The sequence below is a fragment of the Symphodus melops genome (genome assembly GCF_947650265.1).
Source record: "Symphodus melops genome assembly, chromosome: 15".
NCBI lineage: Eukaryota > Metazoa > Chordata > Actinopteri > Labriformes > Labridae > Symphodus > Symphodus melops.
The window spans coordinates 18,346,172-18,367,382 of NC_136705.1; the positions used below are offsets into that span (position 1 = coordinate 18,346,172).

Here is a 21,211-nt window from a genome sequence, read left to right on the forward strand (position 1 = left end):
TCGACCGTGGTAAATAAAGAGTAAAAAAAACAAAACAAGCACAGTTCACATAAAATGTCATATTTCTTTGAGGCACTCACTGCCTTGCAGCTTTTTGTTCCTGTCTCTATTAGCCCTGTCGGTGATAAACTCTTGATAAAAGTAACTTTTAACATAATACGAGGAAATGGAATTGGACTCGAAGTGCAATCATCTGTCATGGACAGTGATGTAAGCTTATCCAGTTGAGGCACACAATCATTTGTTCAATAATGTTCTAAACATAACGCAACATGAGAAAGACAGGAACATTACGAAAAGGAAATTCTTTGTTCTGCATGACCAGTCAGAGTTTTGTCATTGGTATGTGCAGGCTGTTCCAGGGTCCCATCCATAACTCGTCCTCGTCCGATAGTGTGTGGTCACTGTGGGACTCCAGTGTCTCCCTGCTGGCCTTGTGGTTGTCAACAGAACTCTCTTGCTCCTCATTGACACATGGGCCCACGCTGTTCCTGTCAATCATGGTCTTGGCAATATTGTTTCTGGACCCAAAACTTCGAAGAATTGTGTTGGTGGATCCCAGCGTACCACAGGACTGAGTGTTTAAGTTGACGTCCACACTAGAGGAGACACATTTACCTGTTCCATTTTCTGTGTTGTTTCCCGTACCCTCGATGCTAATGATGGGCGGGGGTTCTTCATGAGTCACTCCCAACTTGTCTAGCTTTTTAAAATGCTTACCGAGCCGGCAAGGAGAGCCCACCTTCAGGTTGTTTGGGTGGGGTGCTCGCCTAGTTCGGACGATAGTTCCATTCTGTGAGAGGTAGATGTTCCCGTTGATGTTGCTGTGGCTGTTGGGGAGTCTGTTGCGCTGAGTTTCTGTGTTGCTCTCCTCTCCTGTCGAGCTGGTTTCGTTCTCTCGATCGACAACCAGCTTTATCCGCTTCTTTATCCCAGCCTGAGGGGGAAACAAATTAGAAATAATATTTCTTTTTTTTGGACAAGGAAGAGAACCTTGAATTTCTTTGTTAAAAAAGCACTGCAGAGAGCTGGGTTGTACACAAATTATCAGACCACAACACTCAGACATTCTTGCCATAATTTACTTGCTTGATAAAAAGAAAAAAATTATAACCCTCAATCACTATTCCATGGAAAGATTGTGTATTTATGGGTCATGAATATTAGTAGAAGGGTCATGGCATCAATCCCTCGGCTCGACAGGCCGACCCCTTCAGCGCTTATCTTGGTGCTGTAACCAGCACATTATGTCAGGTCGTTTTGTATTCAAATGAATTGTTGCTTTACTCATATCTTTAGACAAAAGTTGTAACCCAGGTTTTATTCTTAGGTATTCATGGAAGAAAGTTTATGGCAAGAAGTCCTGTTTTTCTTTGGGAAAGATATACAATGTATATATCAAGAAAGTGAAGTACTGAAGTCAAATATTCAGTCCTGATTAGTAGCACAACACCAAAAATCCCACAGCAAAGCTGTCAAACAAGCAAAGGTGTTGCACTGGAAGTAAATGCTTTCAACCACAGAACACATCAGAGAGAAGAAGAAGTCAAAGTTGTAAGTCAGAGAGCAAAACTCAGAAGTAGAGAAGTAGAGAATCAGTTTTGTCTTACTGAGGGTGAATGAGAAAAAAAGTGGACATTTGAAAGACTTTGCAGTAGGAGGCAGTATTTCTTCACTCCCATGCAAGGGGAATTGATTGTATTCACTCTTACTTCAGGGTGGATTATACATCTCTCTAGAAGGCGGTCAAGTTTCCTTCAGACTCTGAATCAGCATCTGATGTTGCTTCTGTTTCTGCTGAACTCTCAGAGACATTTGTTAAAGATTTGTCTGAAGAGATGGCGTCCTCGTCCACCTCAGTGATCGGGGACAGTCCTCCGTATGTCTCCAAAGAGGTCTCACCGATGCTTCTGATCTCAGACATGTAAGGGGGACCAGTGTAGGGGGCAGAGGGCCCGGGATCTCCAGATGCCACACTGGACCTCCTGGACGACTCGCTATCACTGAGCTCGCTCGACGAGTCTTTGCTCTTGTCGGCATTTTCAGATTCTTCTTGTTCTTCTTCGCTCTCTTCTGTGATTGTTTCCTCAGATCTCCCACGACTTAGGGAAGACTTTTGGGAGTGTCGGCTACCACTGGTAGACTGGGAATGAAATGAACTCTGCCCACTTCCTAAGGAACTCTGATCTGTCATACGACTACCTGACGAAGACCCACCAATAGATTCGGAGGCAGACTTTTCTTTCTGGCTGGATCTGAGAGATGAAGACTCTTCACTTCCTGACCCTGACCCAGACCCTGACTCTGACTTGCTGGCTGTCCCTGTCCCTTTCCCTGACCCTGACTCTGCCTCGCTGGCTCTCCCTGTTCCTTTCCCTGACCCTGACTCTGACCCTGACTCTGCCTCACTGGCAGTCCCTGTCCCTGATTCCGCCTCACTAAGTTCTTCACTGGATTTCTCTGAAGTTACAGCACTCCCTGATGATCTGGTTCTCTGGGATGACTTAACACTTGAGCCAGAAAGAGATCCAGTCCCACTGCCACTCTTACTTTTGCTTTCACTTTTTTCTGTACCACTCCCACTCCTGGTCTCGCTTCCAGTTCCGCTCCCACTACTGCTCATACCTGAAGCGCTGCTTCCTTTACTAGCTGCGGTGGCCGATGATTTCACAGAAGAGCGGGCAGAGGACCCGCTTTCTCTAGTGCTACCTGAAGCCTCTTCTTCCTCAGACTCTTCATCAGAGTCTTTCTCTGTTCCTGAACCCTTTTCTGTGCTTGTTTCCTTCTCTGTCGCTGTTCCTGATTCTGTTTCTTTATCGGATTCAGACTCTTTTTCAGACTCTGATCCTTTCTCTGTAGCTGAAGACCTCTCCGACTCTGATTCTTTTTCTGACTCTGATTCTTTTTCAGTGCCAGATTCTTTCTCACTCACAGATCCCTTCTCCGTTTCTTCTTCAGATTTGGACTTGCTTTCCTCATCAGAATCCCCTGGCTCTTCATCAGGCTCTTCCTCTGAGTCCACTGTGCTTTCGTTGGCATCATCCCGGTCTAAATCTACTTTCAGATAATCTCTGTCAATGCTGCTTTTCTCCGACGATTCCTCATCAGAGCGTTTCTCCTTACTGCTTCCACTTGTACCTGCTTCTGGCTCACTTTCTGTCACACTAATGGACACTTTAGACTTCCTTTCATCCTCGCTTGCTACTTGTGAGGCTTCTTCATCTCTCTCGCTGCCTGTGGCTGAGCTTCGACTCACGCTGCTCTGCGACTTCCTCCGCATCTGCAACTTTTTGCCCAAGTTGATTTTCTTCAAAACTTTGCCAAGCCGGCTGCGGGTATCGGACTTGCTGTCGATAGGTCCCATCAGTGCCGGTCCGTCAGTCAGACTCTCCTGGCTGTCAATTCTGCGAGCTGACATCAGTTTGGCGTAATCCTTGTCCTTCTTCCCGGCACCAAACATCTTGAACATCTTGGCTTTTTTCCACGGAGACGGGCCAGAAGGACCGGCATCAGATGGCTTTTCTCCCCCCTTGCTTGCCGCCAAGAGTTTGCTGAGCTTCATGACAGACTTCAGTCTCTTGGCAGCCTTCGATGGTTCGCCCTCTTCCCCTGGTTCAGCTTGTTCAATTTCATCCTCTGGCGGCATGTCCCTAAATGCAACCCTTTTTCCTGGACCTCTACCCCGCATACCACCACGGCCTCTGCCACGGCCCTGAGACAGTTATGTTTAATTAAACAACCTTGTTTATGATACAGAGTCACAATGTTGGAATGAAACAGGTATTCTATCGCTGCTTCAATAATACATTTGACACACGACCCATGATGGTAATAATTACTGACATTTTCACTGAGAGTATAAAAAGATTTTACCTCGGGGCCATGAGGACTGTAGAAATACCCATCATCCTCCACGATCACCTCCCCATATTCATCGTACATGGGAGTTATCAGCCTCCGTCGACTGCCGTATTGAGGAATGTCATACCTGCAAGTAGATTCACATTCTTATATGGAAAATAAATCCGTCTTTAGAGAATCCGCCTTTAATAATTCTTTAAAATGTACTTTGTTTAAGCCTTTAAGCCTTGTTAAAATGGTTTGTTTATTTGTGTAAAGCACCTTGAGTTGCCGCTGTGTATGAAATATAAAACATATGAATACACTTTAAATGTTCTTTTGATGCATGGCTGTCATCCGGTAAAAGCTAAACAAGACTATCATCCTTCATCACTCTCCACAAAAAGACAGCAGAATGCTTTTTATTCTGTGTGTCGCCAATCATCATTAAATCAAAAAACAGAGACGAAAACAGGTCTGTCTTCTGCTTTTGTTTCTCAGAGATGCTATAAAAATAATAGAGCAGGAGGTGAAGAGAGTGCAAATACATTTGGACCAAATCCAAAATCTAATCAATCAGGCCTTAGTAGAGTAAGATCTTCAATATTAAATGTCCTGTCAGTGCCACCTTCTGAAAATGTTGGGGCGCCTCTGAGAACCACTCAGTCTTGGGATTGCTGGATTAAAAGCTTGACTACTTTAAGAGTGAATTTTTTAATGCATATAGAAACAGATCAAAGGCATCTGGTAATGGTGACAGTACACTCATTGGCAGAAGCAGCTTTTATAATGAACTTCGTGACATGCCATTCAAATATAATTACAGCTCGTTCCAGTGAGGACAAGTGTGATGCAGACAAGGAGAGCATCAGCTGAGATAATCAGTGTTACCAAAGATGGCAGATAGGTCGGTAGGTAACCACAGAGGCAATTACAACATGTAATTTCAATATGGCAGTTTGTCACATTTCCTTTAAGTGATTTAATCCTTTAAGGTGTGAAAGTGTTTTGATAAACTTGCAGTGTAATTCCCCGGAGAGGTTCAAGTCACCTGCCATAGAGGGAGAGAGGGCTTTTAATGAATAACAATTTCTCAGCAGCTGTTACAGCTTCAGGTTCCATGGTTTTTTTTTCCTCTTAAGGATCATATGGGCAATGTAAGGCAAGCCAAAGCACCTTCAATCCATTAAACCACGGGAAAACACTTTCACAGGCTCAGGGCAGCATAATTGATCTCATTTGACGAGAGTAAAGAGGGTAAACGCTCGGATGGTGCATTCTGCTGAAGGGGCAGCATCAGTTATGCCTTTAATTTGAGTCTGAACTTCTTTAAAATGCTCTTCTCGCCTAAAGGAGCATAGTGCAGAAAGCTGTAAGGCAAGCATATGGTAAAAAATAGTCCTAACGATGTACTCTTTTTTTTACTTAAAAAGATTGAATGGAGATCAGTTACATGGATTAAAAGTAACACAGATGAGGGATGATGCATGCTCACCCTTGGTCATAATTATAGTAGTCCTGCGTGTAGTAGTCCTGGCCTGGGTCGATACCTGACTCCATGGAGAGTTCCTGCATTTCAGAGAGGCAGAAAGAGAAACTACTGAGCAATCCTCAGAGAAAGACAGAAGATGAGAAGCAGGAAACAGGGTGAGCATACAGCAGTATGGCTACAATCCCTGGGAATTAGGAGAAAGCAGGAGGGTTTTTCTACCTCAGGTCTCAGAAGAGATGGCCTCAGCAGTTGCTGTTGCAGCCGGAGATTAGTACGGAAGAAGGATAAGGAATACGGAAGGGATGGTCAGTAGAGACACAAACACAAGGAGGAGTTTACTCTACACATTTCAGATTTAAAGCCAGAAAAAGCAGGCTGCTCTTTAAGTTTTTTTTTGTTTTGTTTTTTTTACTTCAAGGAGAAGCAAGCTTAAAAGAATGATACCATGTGAATGGAAACAAAACAAGGAAAAACAGGGAATGACATTAAGAAGAAGTTAAAACTGAGAGTAAACATCCTGTCTGATGCTTACAGAATGCAGATCATTTAAAAGCGATAAAACGTTGATGATAACAGAGTCTTTTTTATTTGGTTCCTGATTGTGTCTTTTTTGCCAACAGAGGAGACAAATCAAAATGCTTATCTGCCATTTGACAGGAGCGTTGGAGACCTTCAAATCAAACCAACACTGTAATGTCAGTGTCAGAAGTCCTATCAGCGACGATCTCATCTTAATCTCATTCAGTGTTTTCCCCATCAGGTGAGTTGTAGATAAGAATTATAGGATATAAGCCGCCTCGAGCGGCCTTGAGAGCGACAAAATGTGGCGACACAACAATAAGATAAAAACTCATCACGGCAGAAACGCTTACCTGTCTGCCGTAGCCTCGCCGCCTGTGGGCCGCAGAAAGGAGTAAAAAGAAGACAAATAATGAATATGGATTGACAGCAATATTTCAAGAGCTTTCACAAAAATGAAATGTTAAATGATCAGGACTAGTGCGGCTACATTCTGCTGACCAGTGAGAAAAAACTGCAGCTTTACTTACTGTGCATTTTCGTGTGTTAAATTACAGAGCTGCAGACGTCAGTTTGGGGTGCCTAAAGCAACAATGTTATCATGCTTGTGTGGAACCCCCCCACTCCCTTTATCGCATCCAAACAGGGAACCGAAATAAAACAATAAATGCAAATACAAAAACCGGGAAGATTGGAATGTTAAAAATGTGTTTATTCAGATCTATCTACAGCATCTCCGAGCAGATATGAAGTGAATCTTGCCTAAAGAATTAATAGAATTGCCCCCCGGCTTCCACGTCATAATGTGCCAGTTCACTTTGTAAAAGGAAATGTTTTTTTTCTTCTATTAAAGTTAGTAAATCTTTCAATATAAAACACATAAAAAAAATGACTGCACAGCACTGGAGGACAACCGTGCATCTGCAATGCATTCAGCACAAGTCAGTGAGAAACAGCGAGTAATGGAGGAGCCCCGTCTCAAACCTCCAGGTTCACAACTGTACAACTGTAACCTGTCCGAGGCCATAAATAACGACAACGTTCACACTCAGATTAATGGCCAAGCAATGATGTGAGCTTCCTCTGGAGGGCTGTAATCTGTTATTATGGCCAAGGAGCAGGGGACAGAGCACAGCCATATGGCCACACCTCCCAGGCAGAGTGGATGATGGGAGAGGGATCTGATGGATGACCTGTTGGCATGGCTTCTGGCTACTGCTGCCTCATGCAACATGGAGAAAAACAGCCCAGTGGACAGCTGCAGTAGGAAGTTTGAAGGGAAAGTGCTACTAAAATGTTGAGGTGAAGTGTGTTAAAAAGCAGTCTTGATGTAAGAAACAGATGTCGTTTATCTGAAACAGTAATATTGAGTTTTATAAAACAACCTCTATTTTTTACATTGCATGATATCTCTAGAGAATTCTAAAATGATGTCTTATTATTCTGCTGAAAACAAACAAAGTCACCAGACCTACTTCTGGAGTGCTACTTCAACCTTTTGGGAAATATACTTCTCCCCATCGACAGTTATGAGAAAATGTGAGGCAATAGCCTGCAGACAATTAACTCTGCATTAAGAACAGTGAAACAGCTTGTCTGGCTCTGTCGAAGAAGGAAACAAACTTTTCCCATTAAGACCTCCATGTCTCACCAATTAGCATGTTACATGTTGTTTCTTTAAGTGTAAAAAACAGAGCAAACAGAGCAAACAGAGAGAGAGAGAGAGAGAGAGAGAGAGAGAGAGAGAGAGAGAGAGACTATTTCTCAGCCTGACATAACCCTCTGAAAAAATCTTGGAATTTCTTTATTTTTAAAAAATATATATTTTAAAATATTTATTGAACTTCACTTTAAATCCTGACAGGATTAAATAAATTAAATGCTTTTCTCAAGTAACAAAGTCCATGCCATTATTTCAACTGCACTGAATTGTTCGTGTGAAGCAGCTTTTGGATTTTCCACTTTGGATACTTTCAAAATCTAACCTTGCCTTCTTCTCCAAGTTTCCCTCCTCAGCTTTAATTTTTTAACAACAGTATGCAACTATTATTCGGTCTTCATTTTTATCATGTGTCTGCACTGAAATATTAGTCGAAACACAAAAGAGAATGCTAAAACCAGCCTGGAAAATAAAAAAATAAAAATCGAATGCAAAGAATACATCCATTAATGCTTTTTGCTCTTTGGGTTAAAAAAAAAAAGAAGCATGTGAGCGGCTAGCCTTTTTACAAAAGCGCTGACCCCATGTAGTGAACATGGAATACAGAATTAGCAGGCCTTCGATCTGCTCATCAGGGGTACGTGTGATGAATCAAACATTGCATCGTTGTGGATAGGCAGGTATGCGGGGGCCATTTGCCTCAGGGCACAGAAGGTGAAACAAACACATGAAGGGTATGTGAGGGAAAGATGGAGAGCAGAGGAAGTGAAAAACCTGAGCATAGAGAGGGGACAGATGCTGCATTGCAATGAGTGTAAAGAAGGCAAAGGAATCTCTGGAGAGCCACAGGAAAAGATTAACGAGAAGACGCCAAGGATGGGAACTTATTGGAGCTAACGACAGGGGGAGAGAAAGTGGGAGAGAGGATCGTAGACAAATGGGACAGGCAGAAGGTCAGAAGGATGGAAAAGCAAAGGAGACGCTAACAGCGCTCGACAGTCCCACAGGCAGCGGCCCTGCTTAACGATTGATTGGTTCTCTAATTAGCCTTTTCCAGTGTGCAGCTGAACATCACACTGACTACTTCATCATGCTGGGGGGATGTGGGCTGACATGTGAATAGACAGTTTCCCCAGAGGTTAGCTCTCTTCATTCAGCATGAGCCTGCTGGGGACCCCAGTCAATGTATTTTTTCTTTTACAGCCGGAGCTTCAACTAGAATGACAAAATGTTTTCTCTTAGAAGTGCCTGACCTTGTCGAATCTGTATTCAACTGCGTCACATTAAAGTAACAGGATTTCCTTCAGCCTGCCTCAGTGTAAAAGGCTTTAAAAAAATGATGTCATGTTGGTTTCAGTGCATATATTTCCATCTGTTTTGGTGCAGATGTACATTTCCCTCTGTTGCCTTGCTTGGAGGGATTATTGCATCACACTTTTTCCACATGTTTTTATCTCAAATCTATGTATCTACTTTGTGTGTAATACATCTAAACAAATGTTTATACTGTACAGTACAAGTGACTGGAACACATTTCTGAATATGATTCACTGACAAATGTGTGATTAACCTTCCTCAACACTCCAAAAGCTTGGCATTTTTGCATACCTTTAGGATATGTTTAACAGCTAAGGCTATTTTACCTCATTTGTAAAACATCTAACATTATCAATTTTCCCTTTGCCTAATTCGGATTCCACAGGAAGCAACAGAAGCCTGAACTTTAAGGCTTTTTTTATTTTTATTAATCAAACATAAGCAGCCTAATAAGGCCCCAGGGTTGTGAAATTTATAATTGTAGGTGTTTAATATTATCTAATTAAAACAGCTTTGGTTTTAAAGTTAAGATTATAAACTCAAATATTGCACTTATGACATCATGAACCTCCTAATCTGCTAACTCTAGGGTATACTTCACACTATCAGAGATCTCAAGGAAGTTCAAAATGAAAACATGCAAATGAAGCGAGCCAAACTGATACATGCAAACCTCTTTTATGTTATAATGCAAGCCTTAAAGCACATTGTGCATGCCGATGTGGCAGAGCTGAGTACATTTCTTGGCAGACAACACTAAGATTTGATTTCCATAAAAGTATCAGGTAAAAAAAAAAAGCATTTAGTCTCTTTAGACTGTGCCAAAGCTCATGAATTACTACCAACAGTGAAAAAAAAACAAAATGAAAGCTTTAAAAAAAACTGGCATGGAGACATCAAACTAGTAAAAAAGAAAGCATGGAGAAAAGGAGAAGAAGTCAAAACAGTGTGGACTGATAAGAAGAGTCTTCACTGAGCTCTGGAGTGTCTATGCTGTTTGAGTTCAGTTGGTTTGTCTGCTGCACTTCTGCTTCCTCGTTCAGGCGACTCATTCCATTTTCGGCTAAGTTTGAGGTGATTGGGTCTGCAGAGTCGGAGTTGGTCATGTTTGGCGTGCTCTGCCCATTGCAAGGATCAGAGTCTTGCAACTTGTTAGCACCCTTTGATTCCTCAGTCATTTGTGGCTTCTTGTTAAATTTGGGCACCTTGCTCTTTTTGTCTACTTGGCTGTACAGGTTGGCAACGGACCTCTCTATGTCGGCTAGATTCTGAATGTTCTTCAGGATCCCTTTGAGTTCCTTTTTCTTCCCCACGTCCGTCTGCGACGGGCTAGGAGGCGGGGGAAGTTTCCGTTCTGACACTGGGCGAAGCGACGACATTGGCGGCAGGTTGGACGGAATGAACTGGACGAAAGGACGCGAGTGATTGCTCGCCGGTGTAAGAGGTGGAGGAAGAGGCGGTGGGGGAATAGGAGGTGGAGGAGGAGGAGGAGGAGGAGGAGGAGGAGGAGGAGGAGGTGGGGGAGTAAATGGATTATGGACAGGCACGGGAGATGAAGGGGTTAAATAAGGTTTGGAGGGACTCGAGGGTGGAGGTGGAGGTGGAGGTGGAGATGGAGGTGGAGTAGATGGTGGACTTGGAGGAGCAGATGTGGTTGGGGAAGGTGGATGTGGCCGCTGTGGAGGTGGCGGCGGTGGGTTTTCTGGAGGGTCCGGTATGATCTCCACGTGAATCTGACACGGCTGAACTGTCATGTAGCTGGAGATGCTGGAGCTGAACTTCCTGAGGACAGGTGGAGTCGGTCTCTGGCTGGAAAGAGGCCACGACTCATCGCCCTGAGTGATGATAATGCTGGGGGGCACGTCCCTGCCCACAGAGGAGGGACTGTAGTCCATAAGAGAGAGCAGAGATTCTGACGACAGCCCCAGCAAGTCATCGCTGTCTCGATCCCTGACAAGAATGGAAGACAGGGAGCCGAGGGAGCCTCTGTTTTGCTTGAGGGTTTGTTCCTGGAGGGCCTGTTGCTCAAACTGTCTGGCCTGCTCACGGACCGACAGCTTACTCTCTGTGCGGCCACTCAGGTTAAGCATTTCCGAACTCTCTGGCCCTCCCCTGCCTCTCATGGCGGCTTGGAGTATCTGCAGCTCCCAGTCGTTCTGACTCATAAGAGCTTGCCTCCTTGGCACCTCGTAACCGAGCTGCCCTCCGTGAATGCGAGCAGGCATCGACCAGACACAGCTCGGCCCTGCTGAGTGGGAAGGGGAAAAGGAGAACCGCTTTCTCGGCAGACTTTTCCCCTGTGAGAAGTCGTCAGGACTGCCAGGGGGGCTGTTGTCATCATAGACAGGGTTGTGAGTGGTGAGTGGGTTCCGGTCAGAGAGGAAGGTCACGTTGCTCGCCGACTTTGGCATGTTGACGTGCCATGTTCCGTTGCCGCGAGCTGCAGTGGAGCGACAGGCAAAGGCGCTAAGAATCCTCTGGTGTTCAGCGTCCTCCATGACAGACTTTTTAGCCCTGATCCGGTAAAAAGGTGGAAGTGAAGAAGGGGGGGGAAAAAAAATGCTTGAAACAGGTAAAGAGTGATGGCATGAAGGGGAACCAAGCAAAGGACAAAAAGGTGAAGCAAAGGAACAGAGCTCCCAACTGATTACAATTTCAAGTATTGTGACTGTTACACAGAAATTTACTTAAATAGATGGATGTCAGGTTAATTTTGATTAAGATCTGCAGAGCCTACACAGAAACAGGAACCTTTTTATGAGCAATCCTCGAGATTCAACGTGTGACTGGTAGTAAGATAATAATGGTTTGCTGGGCTTTGTGCCACAGATACACTATTAATATATTCCCAACATTAGCCCACAGTGGATGCATTAGTGCAATCAGTCACAACACTTAGAGATGTGAGGGTTAGCAGTTAAGGGAACATAACAATGAAACTGCTATAGTGAGATCTACTGTTGGGAAGGACCTCTAAGAACAGGGAACACCACTCTCCCTGACTACGAGCTCTGAACTACAAAACTTTTCTAACAGCCAAAACTTTACCACTAAGAAACCAGGCCCATAAGAAAGACATGAACCCATATTAGACTCAAGGCCACCGAAAAGAACACCCTCTAAAACCTCAGTAATGTTTGAAATCAACCTGCCAAAACCTGAGGATTTCAACATTAAGTAAAATCTTCATGTCTCAGCCTCTGTGTCAGGGTCGAAACATTGCATTAAAAGCAAACTCTTGGATTTAGCTCTGAATAGAAATTTCCTTTGCACTTTGGGTCATTGCCTTGAAAGAAATCATCAATAATCAAAGCAATAAGGAAATGCAAAGGTTGCATAGGCAGAAGAATGCGGGCGCTTCATAAGGCGTTGAAGATATATACTGGCCTGCATCATGTCTATATGGGTTAATGCACAAGGATATTATCCATCACAAATCCTACTCTTTTAACAACGTCCTGGTCATGGACTATTTTCTTTTCTCTTACAGTGAATCTGATCCTATTAGTCCTGCTACAGTAATACTGTGTGTCACATGTTGAGGGATTACTTACTGCAGTCTGAATCCAGAGAGACAGAGGAATGGAAATGATTGAGAAGAGAAACACAGAGAGATGGTGAGAAGACTGAAGCATAAACGTCAGAGAGGAGGATGAAATGAGAGGCTTGAAGTGATTTCGCATTGTGATTCTTTTGGTAAAAACTAATTTATCTGCTACCTGCATCTCAGAGTATAATAAGCACAAAGCATACACACAAGACACACGCTGAAATCTCTCATCATGGAAAAACTTTGTGTTGAGTTTCAAGGTGTTTTAATGGGGTTGTTAATAAGAGCAGCTCTTCTTGTCTCAAGTGCTGGCTGGAAAACAACCCCATAATAAATGACACTGAGCTACAATACAATCCCCATGAGAGCCTTTCTTCCGCGATAGAACCAAGGGCTTCTTGCTTGTTGTTGAGTGTTGGTCAACATCTGTTGTAAACATCGCAAAACCTCTTTACAACAGGCCGTTAAATTTCCATTTTCTTTTTCTTAATAGCATCCTTGTCGTTAGAAACTTTAACAAGCTGTAAATCAAAATTATTAAACCCAGAGGGGGCAGCAGTTTGATGCGGGGGGGGGGGGGGGGGGGGGGGGGGGGGGAATTATACATGAAAGTTGAAACCCGATTGTGTTGATGGAAAAACACTCTGAATGTAAGTCTTGGGAAGCAATCGATGTCTGTACTAATCAAAGGAAGCTTTAAATAAGTTAATGACAAATCATTAAGAAAGCACAGAGCAGATTCACTTCTTGTTTCTTGTTCCCAGTGAGCTATATTATATGATGGACTAAAGCACGCTTACCTTGAAGGAGGGCCTTGACAAAAACGCTTACGCACTCAAATTAGAAACACACATAGGCTAGAGCTGAATCACAAGCTGTTCAGCCTGTGATATAGGTTGTGTTTATGAAGCCAAAGAGCGGGTAGATCCACTGATTATTGTAGCTATTTATATATCTAAAGAAGCAGGTAACTGTCTGAGGTGAATATGCAGAGCTGCCAGTAGTTGTTACAAAAGGGTTTTTGGGGGGTTTTTTTAAGCAGGAAAATATCTAGGCAGCAGTACCACCACCTACCTGTGAGAACCCAAGAAGCCAGATAAAGTATGACCTTGGTATCATGGGTACATGTGAGGGATAAGAGAAGATAATAAAAGGAAAAGTTTGACTCACATGCTGCTGTCACCCAGCTCTTCATAGAGGTTAGCACTGGGAGCTGCTGCCGGAGCTGCTTTCCCTCCTGGTGGTAAAGCCATCTGAATCCTGGCCGTTTTGGCACACTCTGCCTGACGCCTGTGAAAAGCCAAAAACATTTTACAGTAAAAAGTTTCTGCTCTAAGCGGTAAATGCAAATATTGGTGGTCAAACTAAAGCTAGCATTATGTTAGGACACGGCTAAAGACAGATTAGAGTTGGATAGCTAAAAACTGCTCAGAAAAGAAGTCAGAAAATCATCTCTACCACAACTCTAAAGTAAATGACATGGTTCACGGTTCATTGATTGAATTTTTTTTCGCTTTGTATGTGGCTTTTATTAGCTTACTCAGATCAAATCAATTCAAGTTTGTTTGTTTTTTTGTGGGAAAGAGCTGTAAGTGTTGATTCTCAGTGGGATATTCAGTACCAGAAACCCCTTAACCTTTAAGGTTGTTCTCTTCTTTACAATTAGAAGTGGAGCTTCACATGAGAATAACAATAACAGGAGCACAGCACTGGACTTTGTAAAATGTCAGAGAGCAGTGCCGTTTGGACAACATGGTGCTGTAACTCTGAAATCTGTTTGGATGTTACCACCAACTACAGAGTTAGTTTTGAACTACATGCTACAAAGAGGGCGCTCGCACTTGTCTCTTCTTTTTAATTCACACGCTGTTGGGAAGTGATATTCGAAAAGATGATCCAGAGGACATTATTAGAAGAATGTCCATTGATGATTTTGGTTTGATTTCCCTCTGAATGTCATCAGATTTTTTTCACATGAAGACAAACCGTTCTGCCAAATGAAACATTCATTGAGTAATCTGTAACCAAGGAGATGAATCAGCGTCGCTTCATGTCATTATGTCGGACATGTCTTAAGAGTGGCAGTGACTACTCAAACAATGAAAGAGTGATCGCTTGTAAAACATAAATAATAATTACTTACTCTTTGAACCTGGTGATGGGTTTTGATTCGGAGGGGACGTGAGGAGAAAGGAGGAGAGAGAGAAAGGATTAATAATTACAATGTTCAGAAAGCATGTAACTGTAACACACTAGTTTGGGTAGTCAGTTTTAAACAGAGAAAGTTGCATGATTACATCAGTGGCTCCCAAAATTAGCCACACCATGAACCCCATTAGCACAAACATGATAACATCAGACGTGGACCCCCCTCCTGCATCATTTCTTAAAACTCCCTGAACACGAAGACAAACATAGCCCAATGACACCGAGAACACATTTGGTATATGGTGACTTCACTTCAACTCTAACTTCATATATTAAAGTCATACTTTATGTGTGCTCGATCGTAATGACACGGTTTAGATGCCAGAGCGGCCTTCTGTGGTTGTGGCTCTTTTTATGTTTCCTGGTGGTCTCATCTTTCTAAAAAAATTTTCGTAGAAGGAGTCGGCAGGCAGCTAGTTTTCAGTCTACTGATCCATCAGTGTCACTCAGCGGCTCCGTTCTGAATAGCTGGCTAATGTGTGCTATCCTTTCTTATAATCACATAGTTCAACATGCAGTTATTAATAACATCTAAAAAGACACATTATTATTTCAGACCCACCCAGGGGGTCTGGATCCTCGCCTCGAAAAACACTGGATTAAATAATAACCACTTTTTATGCAATTGTTAGTAAGACAATAAAATACATTTTCCCGAGACACCATCAATCTATAAAACAGAGAAAAAACTTTCTGTATGTTTCCTTTAACTTCAAAACAGGAAGCCCTCGTCCCTCCAGCACTGACTGCAGGCCTGCATGCACATGTTGCTATAGCTTCCATCTTAAGTGAATCTCCTTTGCAAAAAGCCACCATCACTTAATCACAGCAAAAATCAATTATTCCACATGAATAAACAGATTCATGTTTGAAATATTATTTTCATCCACAACTGTCCACAAAAGCAAATTATGTTGACACACAGAGATGAGGAAATTATTTCCTAAATCATTTAAATTTACCAAAGCAATGTTGCCACCGACAAAGCGCCATCTGCTCTGACAGTTTGTGCATTAGCTCTCGTGTCACCATCAGCAGCTTTCTTGTGTGTGTGTTTGGTCTGTGCGTTTGTGTAAGGAAAAACCACTCCGCCCTTCTGTTGTGAATCAACATTTCCCAAACATCACTGTTCATGGCAGCCTGGGCGGGATACCAACTATTAGAGAGAGATAAAACCCTGACTTCTGTCAAACAAAGGGTTCAATTATCTCAAAGATCTGAACAATACTATAAACACAAACATCATGTTTTTGTACACAGCATTGTACGCATAGTTTGCTGTGTGTGTGTGTGTGTGTGTGTGTGTGTGTGTGTGTGTAAGGCAGTGACGATTAAGTGGCGTGAAGACACACTGTGACGGTCACAATTGGCTGTAGATATCTGTCACAAATGAGTGTTAATTAATCTGCTTTCACAGAGCATGAGCAGGGAGATTAGCCCAGTAGAGTGCGCAGTCAGCATGTCTGATGAGCGGTGAGAGAGAGAGAGAGAGAGAGAGAGAGAGAGAGAGAGAGAGAGAGAGAGAGAGAGAGAGAGAGAGAGAGAGAGAGAGAGAGAGAGAGAGAGAGAGAGATGAAGGCACACAAAGAAACAAAGCAAGACGCTTCTTATCTTTATCTTAAATACTTAACAAAAACTTCACAACAATGCTGTTTATGTTGTTGTTGGATCTATCCTAATAGACTACAGGGTGCAGGATGTAAATAATGTCTTACACTCCGAGTATAAATATCGGATTTATCTGTGTGAAACTAATTGTTTTGCTAAAAACGTGGGTAACACAATAGCTCCCGAGACAAAGCTCCCCTTAATTAAAATACATTGTCCTCTTTATTCCCTGACAGCCAGTTAAAGATGATTAATGATCACAGAGGCCAGAGATCATTACTGAGGGGAGGCTACTCACTGTTTGTAGGTGACCATGACAATGAGGATGGCAGGGATGCAGCAGAGGATGATGATGATGGCCAGCGCCAGGAGAGCTCCCTCCGTGTAGCCCACAGCCTGCGCCGCTTTCTTTACACTCGCAACGATATCTGGAGAACGGATCTCAAGGATGCGGCCGCCCTCGCCCAGGTACGGCTGGAACTCCTTGTTGATTTCCAGAACATTCCCATCGAGAAATCTGTCATTCAATCAGACGATGAAAGCAGGTATTACATTGTAGATTCCAGCTGAGAAGTGGCTGAGTAAGTTCTGTGTCTTGATTGTGCATGCTCTTGAATCTGTCTTACAGCGGTCATAATCAATGTTTTTATAGAACCATATATTGAAGTGTAAATCATTGTAAAACAAAATATGTGAACAACGTGAAAGGGGTCAAAATAAAAATGAAATCAAGTTAATATTCATCTCAGTGTGCTTATCCAAGTTATTCTGAATATTTAGATGAGCCAAGCTTATTGGATTGGTATTTTTTATTGGAATGACCTACAAGACAACACATGTTTTCTACATTTTAAGACAACAAGAGAGAGAAAGGGGTTGTTTATGACTGGTAAATGATTCAATCGTTGTTGTAGATTTGTAATTCTTCAATGACGCTCTGTTTGGTAGTAGTCATTTTAATCGAGGTCCATTTAATTTAGTTGTTGAAATATACAATGTTTATCATTAGAAATAAGAGTACAAATAATGGGAAGTATGCAATTTAAAATAAAAAAAACCTTTTATTTCTTGAGTAGAGTTTAGTAATTGTAGAGCGCGCAATGAACAGGTGGTTTGAGAAGTGAGGATGTTTTTGTTTGTGGAGATGCGGGACGGAGGGTCACGCTTCATGGTTTTGAAACCAAGAATATTGGAACCAAAAATATTGGAAACTCTCGAGTGACATAAAGAATGAGGTTAACAGATCATGCAACAGATGGGCTCCTACTATCTTAGCGAAGAAATTTGCCACAACACTCAGCTCATTGGCCTCCACATCATCTTTTGTTATCGTTTTGAATGAGAGCCCCCTGTTAGTGGATTTTACATACTGTATGTTTAACAATGAGTTTCAGGTCTTTGCCTGACTACCAGGTCTCCTACTTGCTTTGCAACCACACACTGGTTATTTTGAACCAAAGGGGGCATCGTTTTCTTCAGTAGAACTCAACACCAAATCTCTAACAGACAGAGACTGAACGTGGTGGAGCAGTTAGCTGCTGAGAGACTTTTAAAAAACTATCATTTGCTCGCAACAGGTCGCTACGTGAATAGAACTATACACAACACATTTAATTCTGTTAAGAAACATTCAATACACATCTTATGAGATAAGAGACAAATATTTCTTGGTCATGTTGTGTCTAAGATACAAACTGCGATTGTCATAAATAAGGCAACAGACATCCAAGCAATGCACCGACTGTTATTTTGTTACAATAACCAGAGTGCCTTTCAAATATTCTGCATCACCGGTGTGAGCACACTGCCACATCCAATTACTGTCATATTTGTTTTTTCTATAGGTAGACAAATGAGCGGAGATGAAGGTCATCAACTGGGCTCCCTGGCAATCTGTCCTCCAGAGAGCGCAAATGGTAGAGATCACTGGATTCAAGGTGGCATACAGGCAGTGGGATGCGAGAATCCACTTACTCATCTCGCTCCCTCTGGCAGCAAAGTCACAGACATATTACATGTAATTACCTCACTATAGTGTAAGGCATGCACTGAATGCATAAACAGCCTTCCTCTTCTATTTAAAATGATTTTCTTGACAGTATCAGTATCCAAGGAAGCAGCTTATTAAGGCAGGGATGTAAGACGCCTCTTTCAACATAAGCTCAATCTCTTTCAGACTGCCCATTGTGATAACAGCCTTAGTCACTGGCTTTTGTAAAAAGAAGAAGCTGTTGTTATGACTTCAGGGCTCCCAATCCAATATTTAAAAATCAGTTGAGAATCTCATCTGATGGTCAAGGACACTGACATAATGCCAATAGGTTAATTCAAATAAAAAGCACCTCTAAATGTCATTCAGCTGAGCTTTTTCAAATGACTTGAAAGAGTCTCAAAATTGTGTCCACACAGAAAAGGGAGAAGGACGTTTCTGAATTGTTCAGACAAGGAGAAATAAAGACAGAGGATGGTGTCAAGGGCTTAATGTAAAGAAGAAGTACGAGAGCAGATTGGTAGAGGGTGTAAGGGACAATTCAGATGGTGTTGCCTATTGATTGTGCAAGTCACATGCCCTGATGGAGATGCCTCTTCTAAGAATGGTGTCTGATCACTTTGACAGAAAAGCTGAGAAACACTTCAGAGGTGAGATCGAGCCAAGGCCAAGAACTTTTTTCTCTCCTGATGGGATGTACAAAGTGTCTCGCAAGCACTTTTTCCATGTCCCTATGAAAGCCTGAAAACATGGCCTCTCACCGCTCCAACAGTGTCTTAGCACACAGAAATCCCTTGATCTCTATGTACAAAGACAAAAAGAACCTTATCTGGCATTTCTCCAGGCTTTTGGAACAACCTTTGAGGTACCAGCATGACGGGTTGATGGAGTGAAGGAAATATTCCCTGCCTCACTCTCACTTTGTTTCTCTCTTTACCTCCTGCCCTCCTTTCTCTTCTGATGTCTTGCCCTCTCTTAGAAAAATGACATACTTGGTGCTCCTGCAGGGTAATCAAATCTTAAAAAGAAAGTGAAGGCGGTGGAAAAAGTGGAAGCCAGGGGGGTATTACAGATACATTTGCTGACTCACAGCATGGACAGAGGGTAAAGAGAGACTGTATAGAAAACATGAAGCACACAGCAGGGACATTAGGACTTAATTCATCCCAAATGGTTGACTGTACTTTTTTAAAATAAAATCGCCTGACTCACTTGAAGAGCTCCTTGGGCGAAATGGCTCTGTTTGTGAGCGGGTCAATGGCATACACCATCAGGTCAGACTTGCTGTAGTCCTCCAGTTCAAAGCCATCACCATGACGACGCGGCCCAATGGATTCTACAATCACTTTAGCGCCTGGTATCTGGTCCTGGACGTGACGCTCCAGGACTCTGAAATGAACGGGAAACGAAAACAATCAAACCAATGGAAAAAGTTCACTACATTCACATGGTGCCTGTGTTCCTCTGACATCATGCTCAGGACGAGAGGCTCAAATGCAATGACAAGTTCAATATCATAGCACTGTCGATTTCAAATATAAGATAAATTAAAAACTGGAAAAGATAAATGGATATAATTTCGCCATTTCATTATCGATGAGAAAATGGGTAGAGAAAATCTTGAGGGACATTGTGCTAGTCCTGGGCAACAAAACGATAATTATCAAGAAGAACTAATTATTGCAGTATTGTTTTTTCACAATTTAAATATAACAAATGTTTGATAGAATTTCACCTAAAACTGCCCCTGAAGACATGTTAAGGCCAAAACAGGCAAATCAGCCTGATTGATATTTATCATCCAAATTATCGATATCAACTGATATTAATTGTTTTTTTCATGTTAAAATCTTGTTTTATATTGCCTAGTGCTACAGTACATAGGGATATATTTCAAGTTAGAATAATATATAGGAAAATCCACTTGCGACCGTCACACAACAACTAATGTTAGCATTCTGACACATGCTAGTGGATATTACTGTGTGGTAACACTATCTTTAAATCAAGGTTTGTGATGCAGTAAGAAAGGCAAACATTAGCATTTGTTTGATGCTAACTAATGAGTAAATACATGTGCTTATTCCTGGTCTTCACTGTTCATTGTCTTTTCTCATTTAAGTCATTTAAATAATAATAAAATCAACCAGATTTCCAAACTTTAAAGCATATGACGTAATAACAGCATAACTCTGAGCTGGGTGTCAGAGTGAGATGAATCCAGAGTAAAAATGGTTCTTTGAGCTGTAAATCCAAAGACGCACTTAATTTATGGACCAATGTACTTCAAATTTATAATTCCCGGAGCACGCCTACAGCTTTATCCGGCATCTCTTTGCCCAAAGTAATATAAGAGCTACCAATCTTAAGTACCCCACTCAGGCAATGACTGCCCCATTGGGCAGCAGTTTTCCTCTCCACGTTGGACTCTTGGCAAAGCAAGGCTCTGATAATCCCATTCAGGCAAGGAGAAATCCGCACCTCACATTACAACCTATAAAAGAGAAGTCGTGCTGTCTGCCTTTGCCAAGGTGGATAAACAGTCTGAGCACTCAGGTAAAATGTCCTTGGATCATCACCAGCACTGTGCAAAATCCCAGACCCCTCAATTGTCATTACTCCAAAGAGCTTAACATGACTAATGTGTGTGTTTTTCAGTGTCACTTGTGGGGAGAATCACAGCAAGCTCTTGACAACAACTGTTAACGCGTTGCAGATTGAATAATTAGACTAAACGGTCTGTCCCAATAGCTGCAAGAAGATGTACCATGAATGTTGATCATTAATTAATTTGAACCAGGAAAAAAGAGCTCTGGAGGATAGACTTAACTGTCTTATTGGCTGATTAAGGGTCTTCATTTGTGTCTTTGGTTATTGAACAACTAAAGGCAAGTGTTCTATCACCTAATTATTTGGTCTTTGAATATTTTCCACGACCAAACTATACAGATTGTGCTGTTCTTTTGAAAACTAATTATTATGCAAATTAAGGTGTCATCAGCAATATTAGTATGACATGGAACACAG

The 21,211-nt window shown here is 42.3% G+C and overlaps 2 protein-coding genes across 2 annotated transcripts in view; both read right to left on the reverse strand.

Moving 5' to 3' along the window:
• Positions 1–852: 852 nt before the first annotated feature.
• The window catches only part of LOC306835872 (protocadherin-15-like), a 210,301-nt gene continuing 189,942 nt past the window's right edge, over positions 853–21,211 (reverse strand). The window contains exons 31-39 of the mRNA XM_079362649.1: positions 19,397–19,573; positions 16,493–16,711; positions 13,549–13,668; positions 6,205–6,226; positions 5,552–5,584; positions 5,336–5,409; positions 3,874–3,988; positions 1,713–3,712; positions 853–937 (exon numbers count right to left, since the gene is read on the reverse strand). Coding sequence (XP_079218775.1) covers positions 1,736–3,712; positions 3,874–3,988; positions 5,336–5,409; positions 5,552–5,584; positions 6,205–6,226; positions 13,549–13,668; positions 16,493–16,711; positions 19,397–19,573 — 2,737 coding nt within the window. The 3' untranslated portion in view covers positions 853–937; positions 1,713–1,735. The remainder of the gene's footprint in view (positions 938–1,712; positions 3,713–3,873; positions 3,989–5,335; positions 5,410–5,551; positions 5,585–6,204; positions 6,227–13,548; positions 13,669–16,492; positions 16,712–19,396; positions 19,574–21,211) is intronic.
• On the reverse strand, positions 7,736–11,505 carry LOC306835870 (protocadherin-15-like). The gene has a single exon (XM_079362648.1). It carries the CDS (start codon positions 11,324–11,326, stop codon positions 9,767–9,769), a length of 1,560 nt encoding a protein of 519 aa, XP_079218774.1. The 5' UTR covers positions 11,327–11,505; the 3' UTR covers positions 7,736–9,766.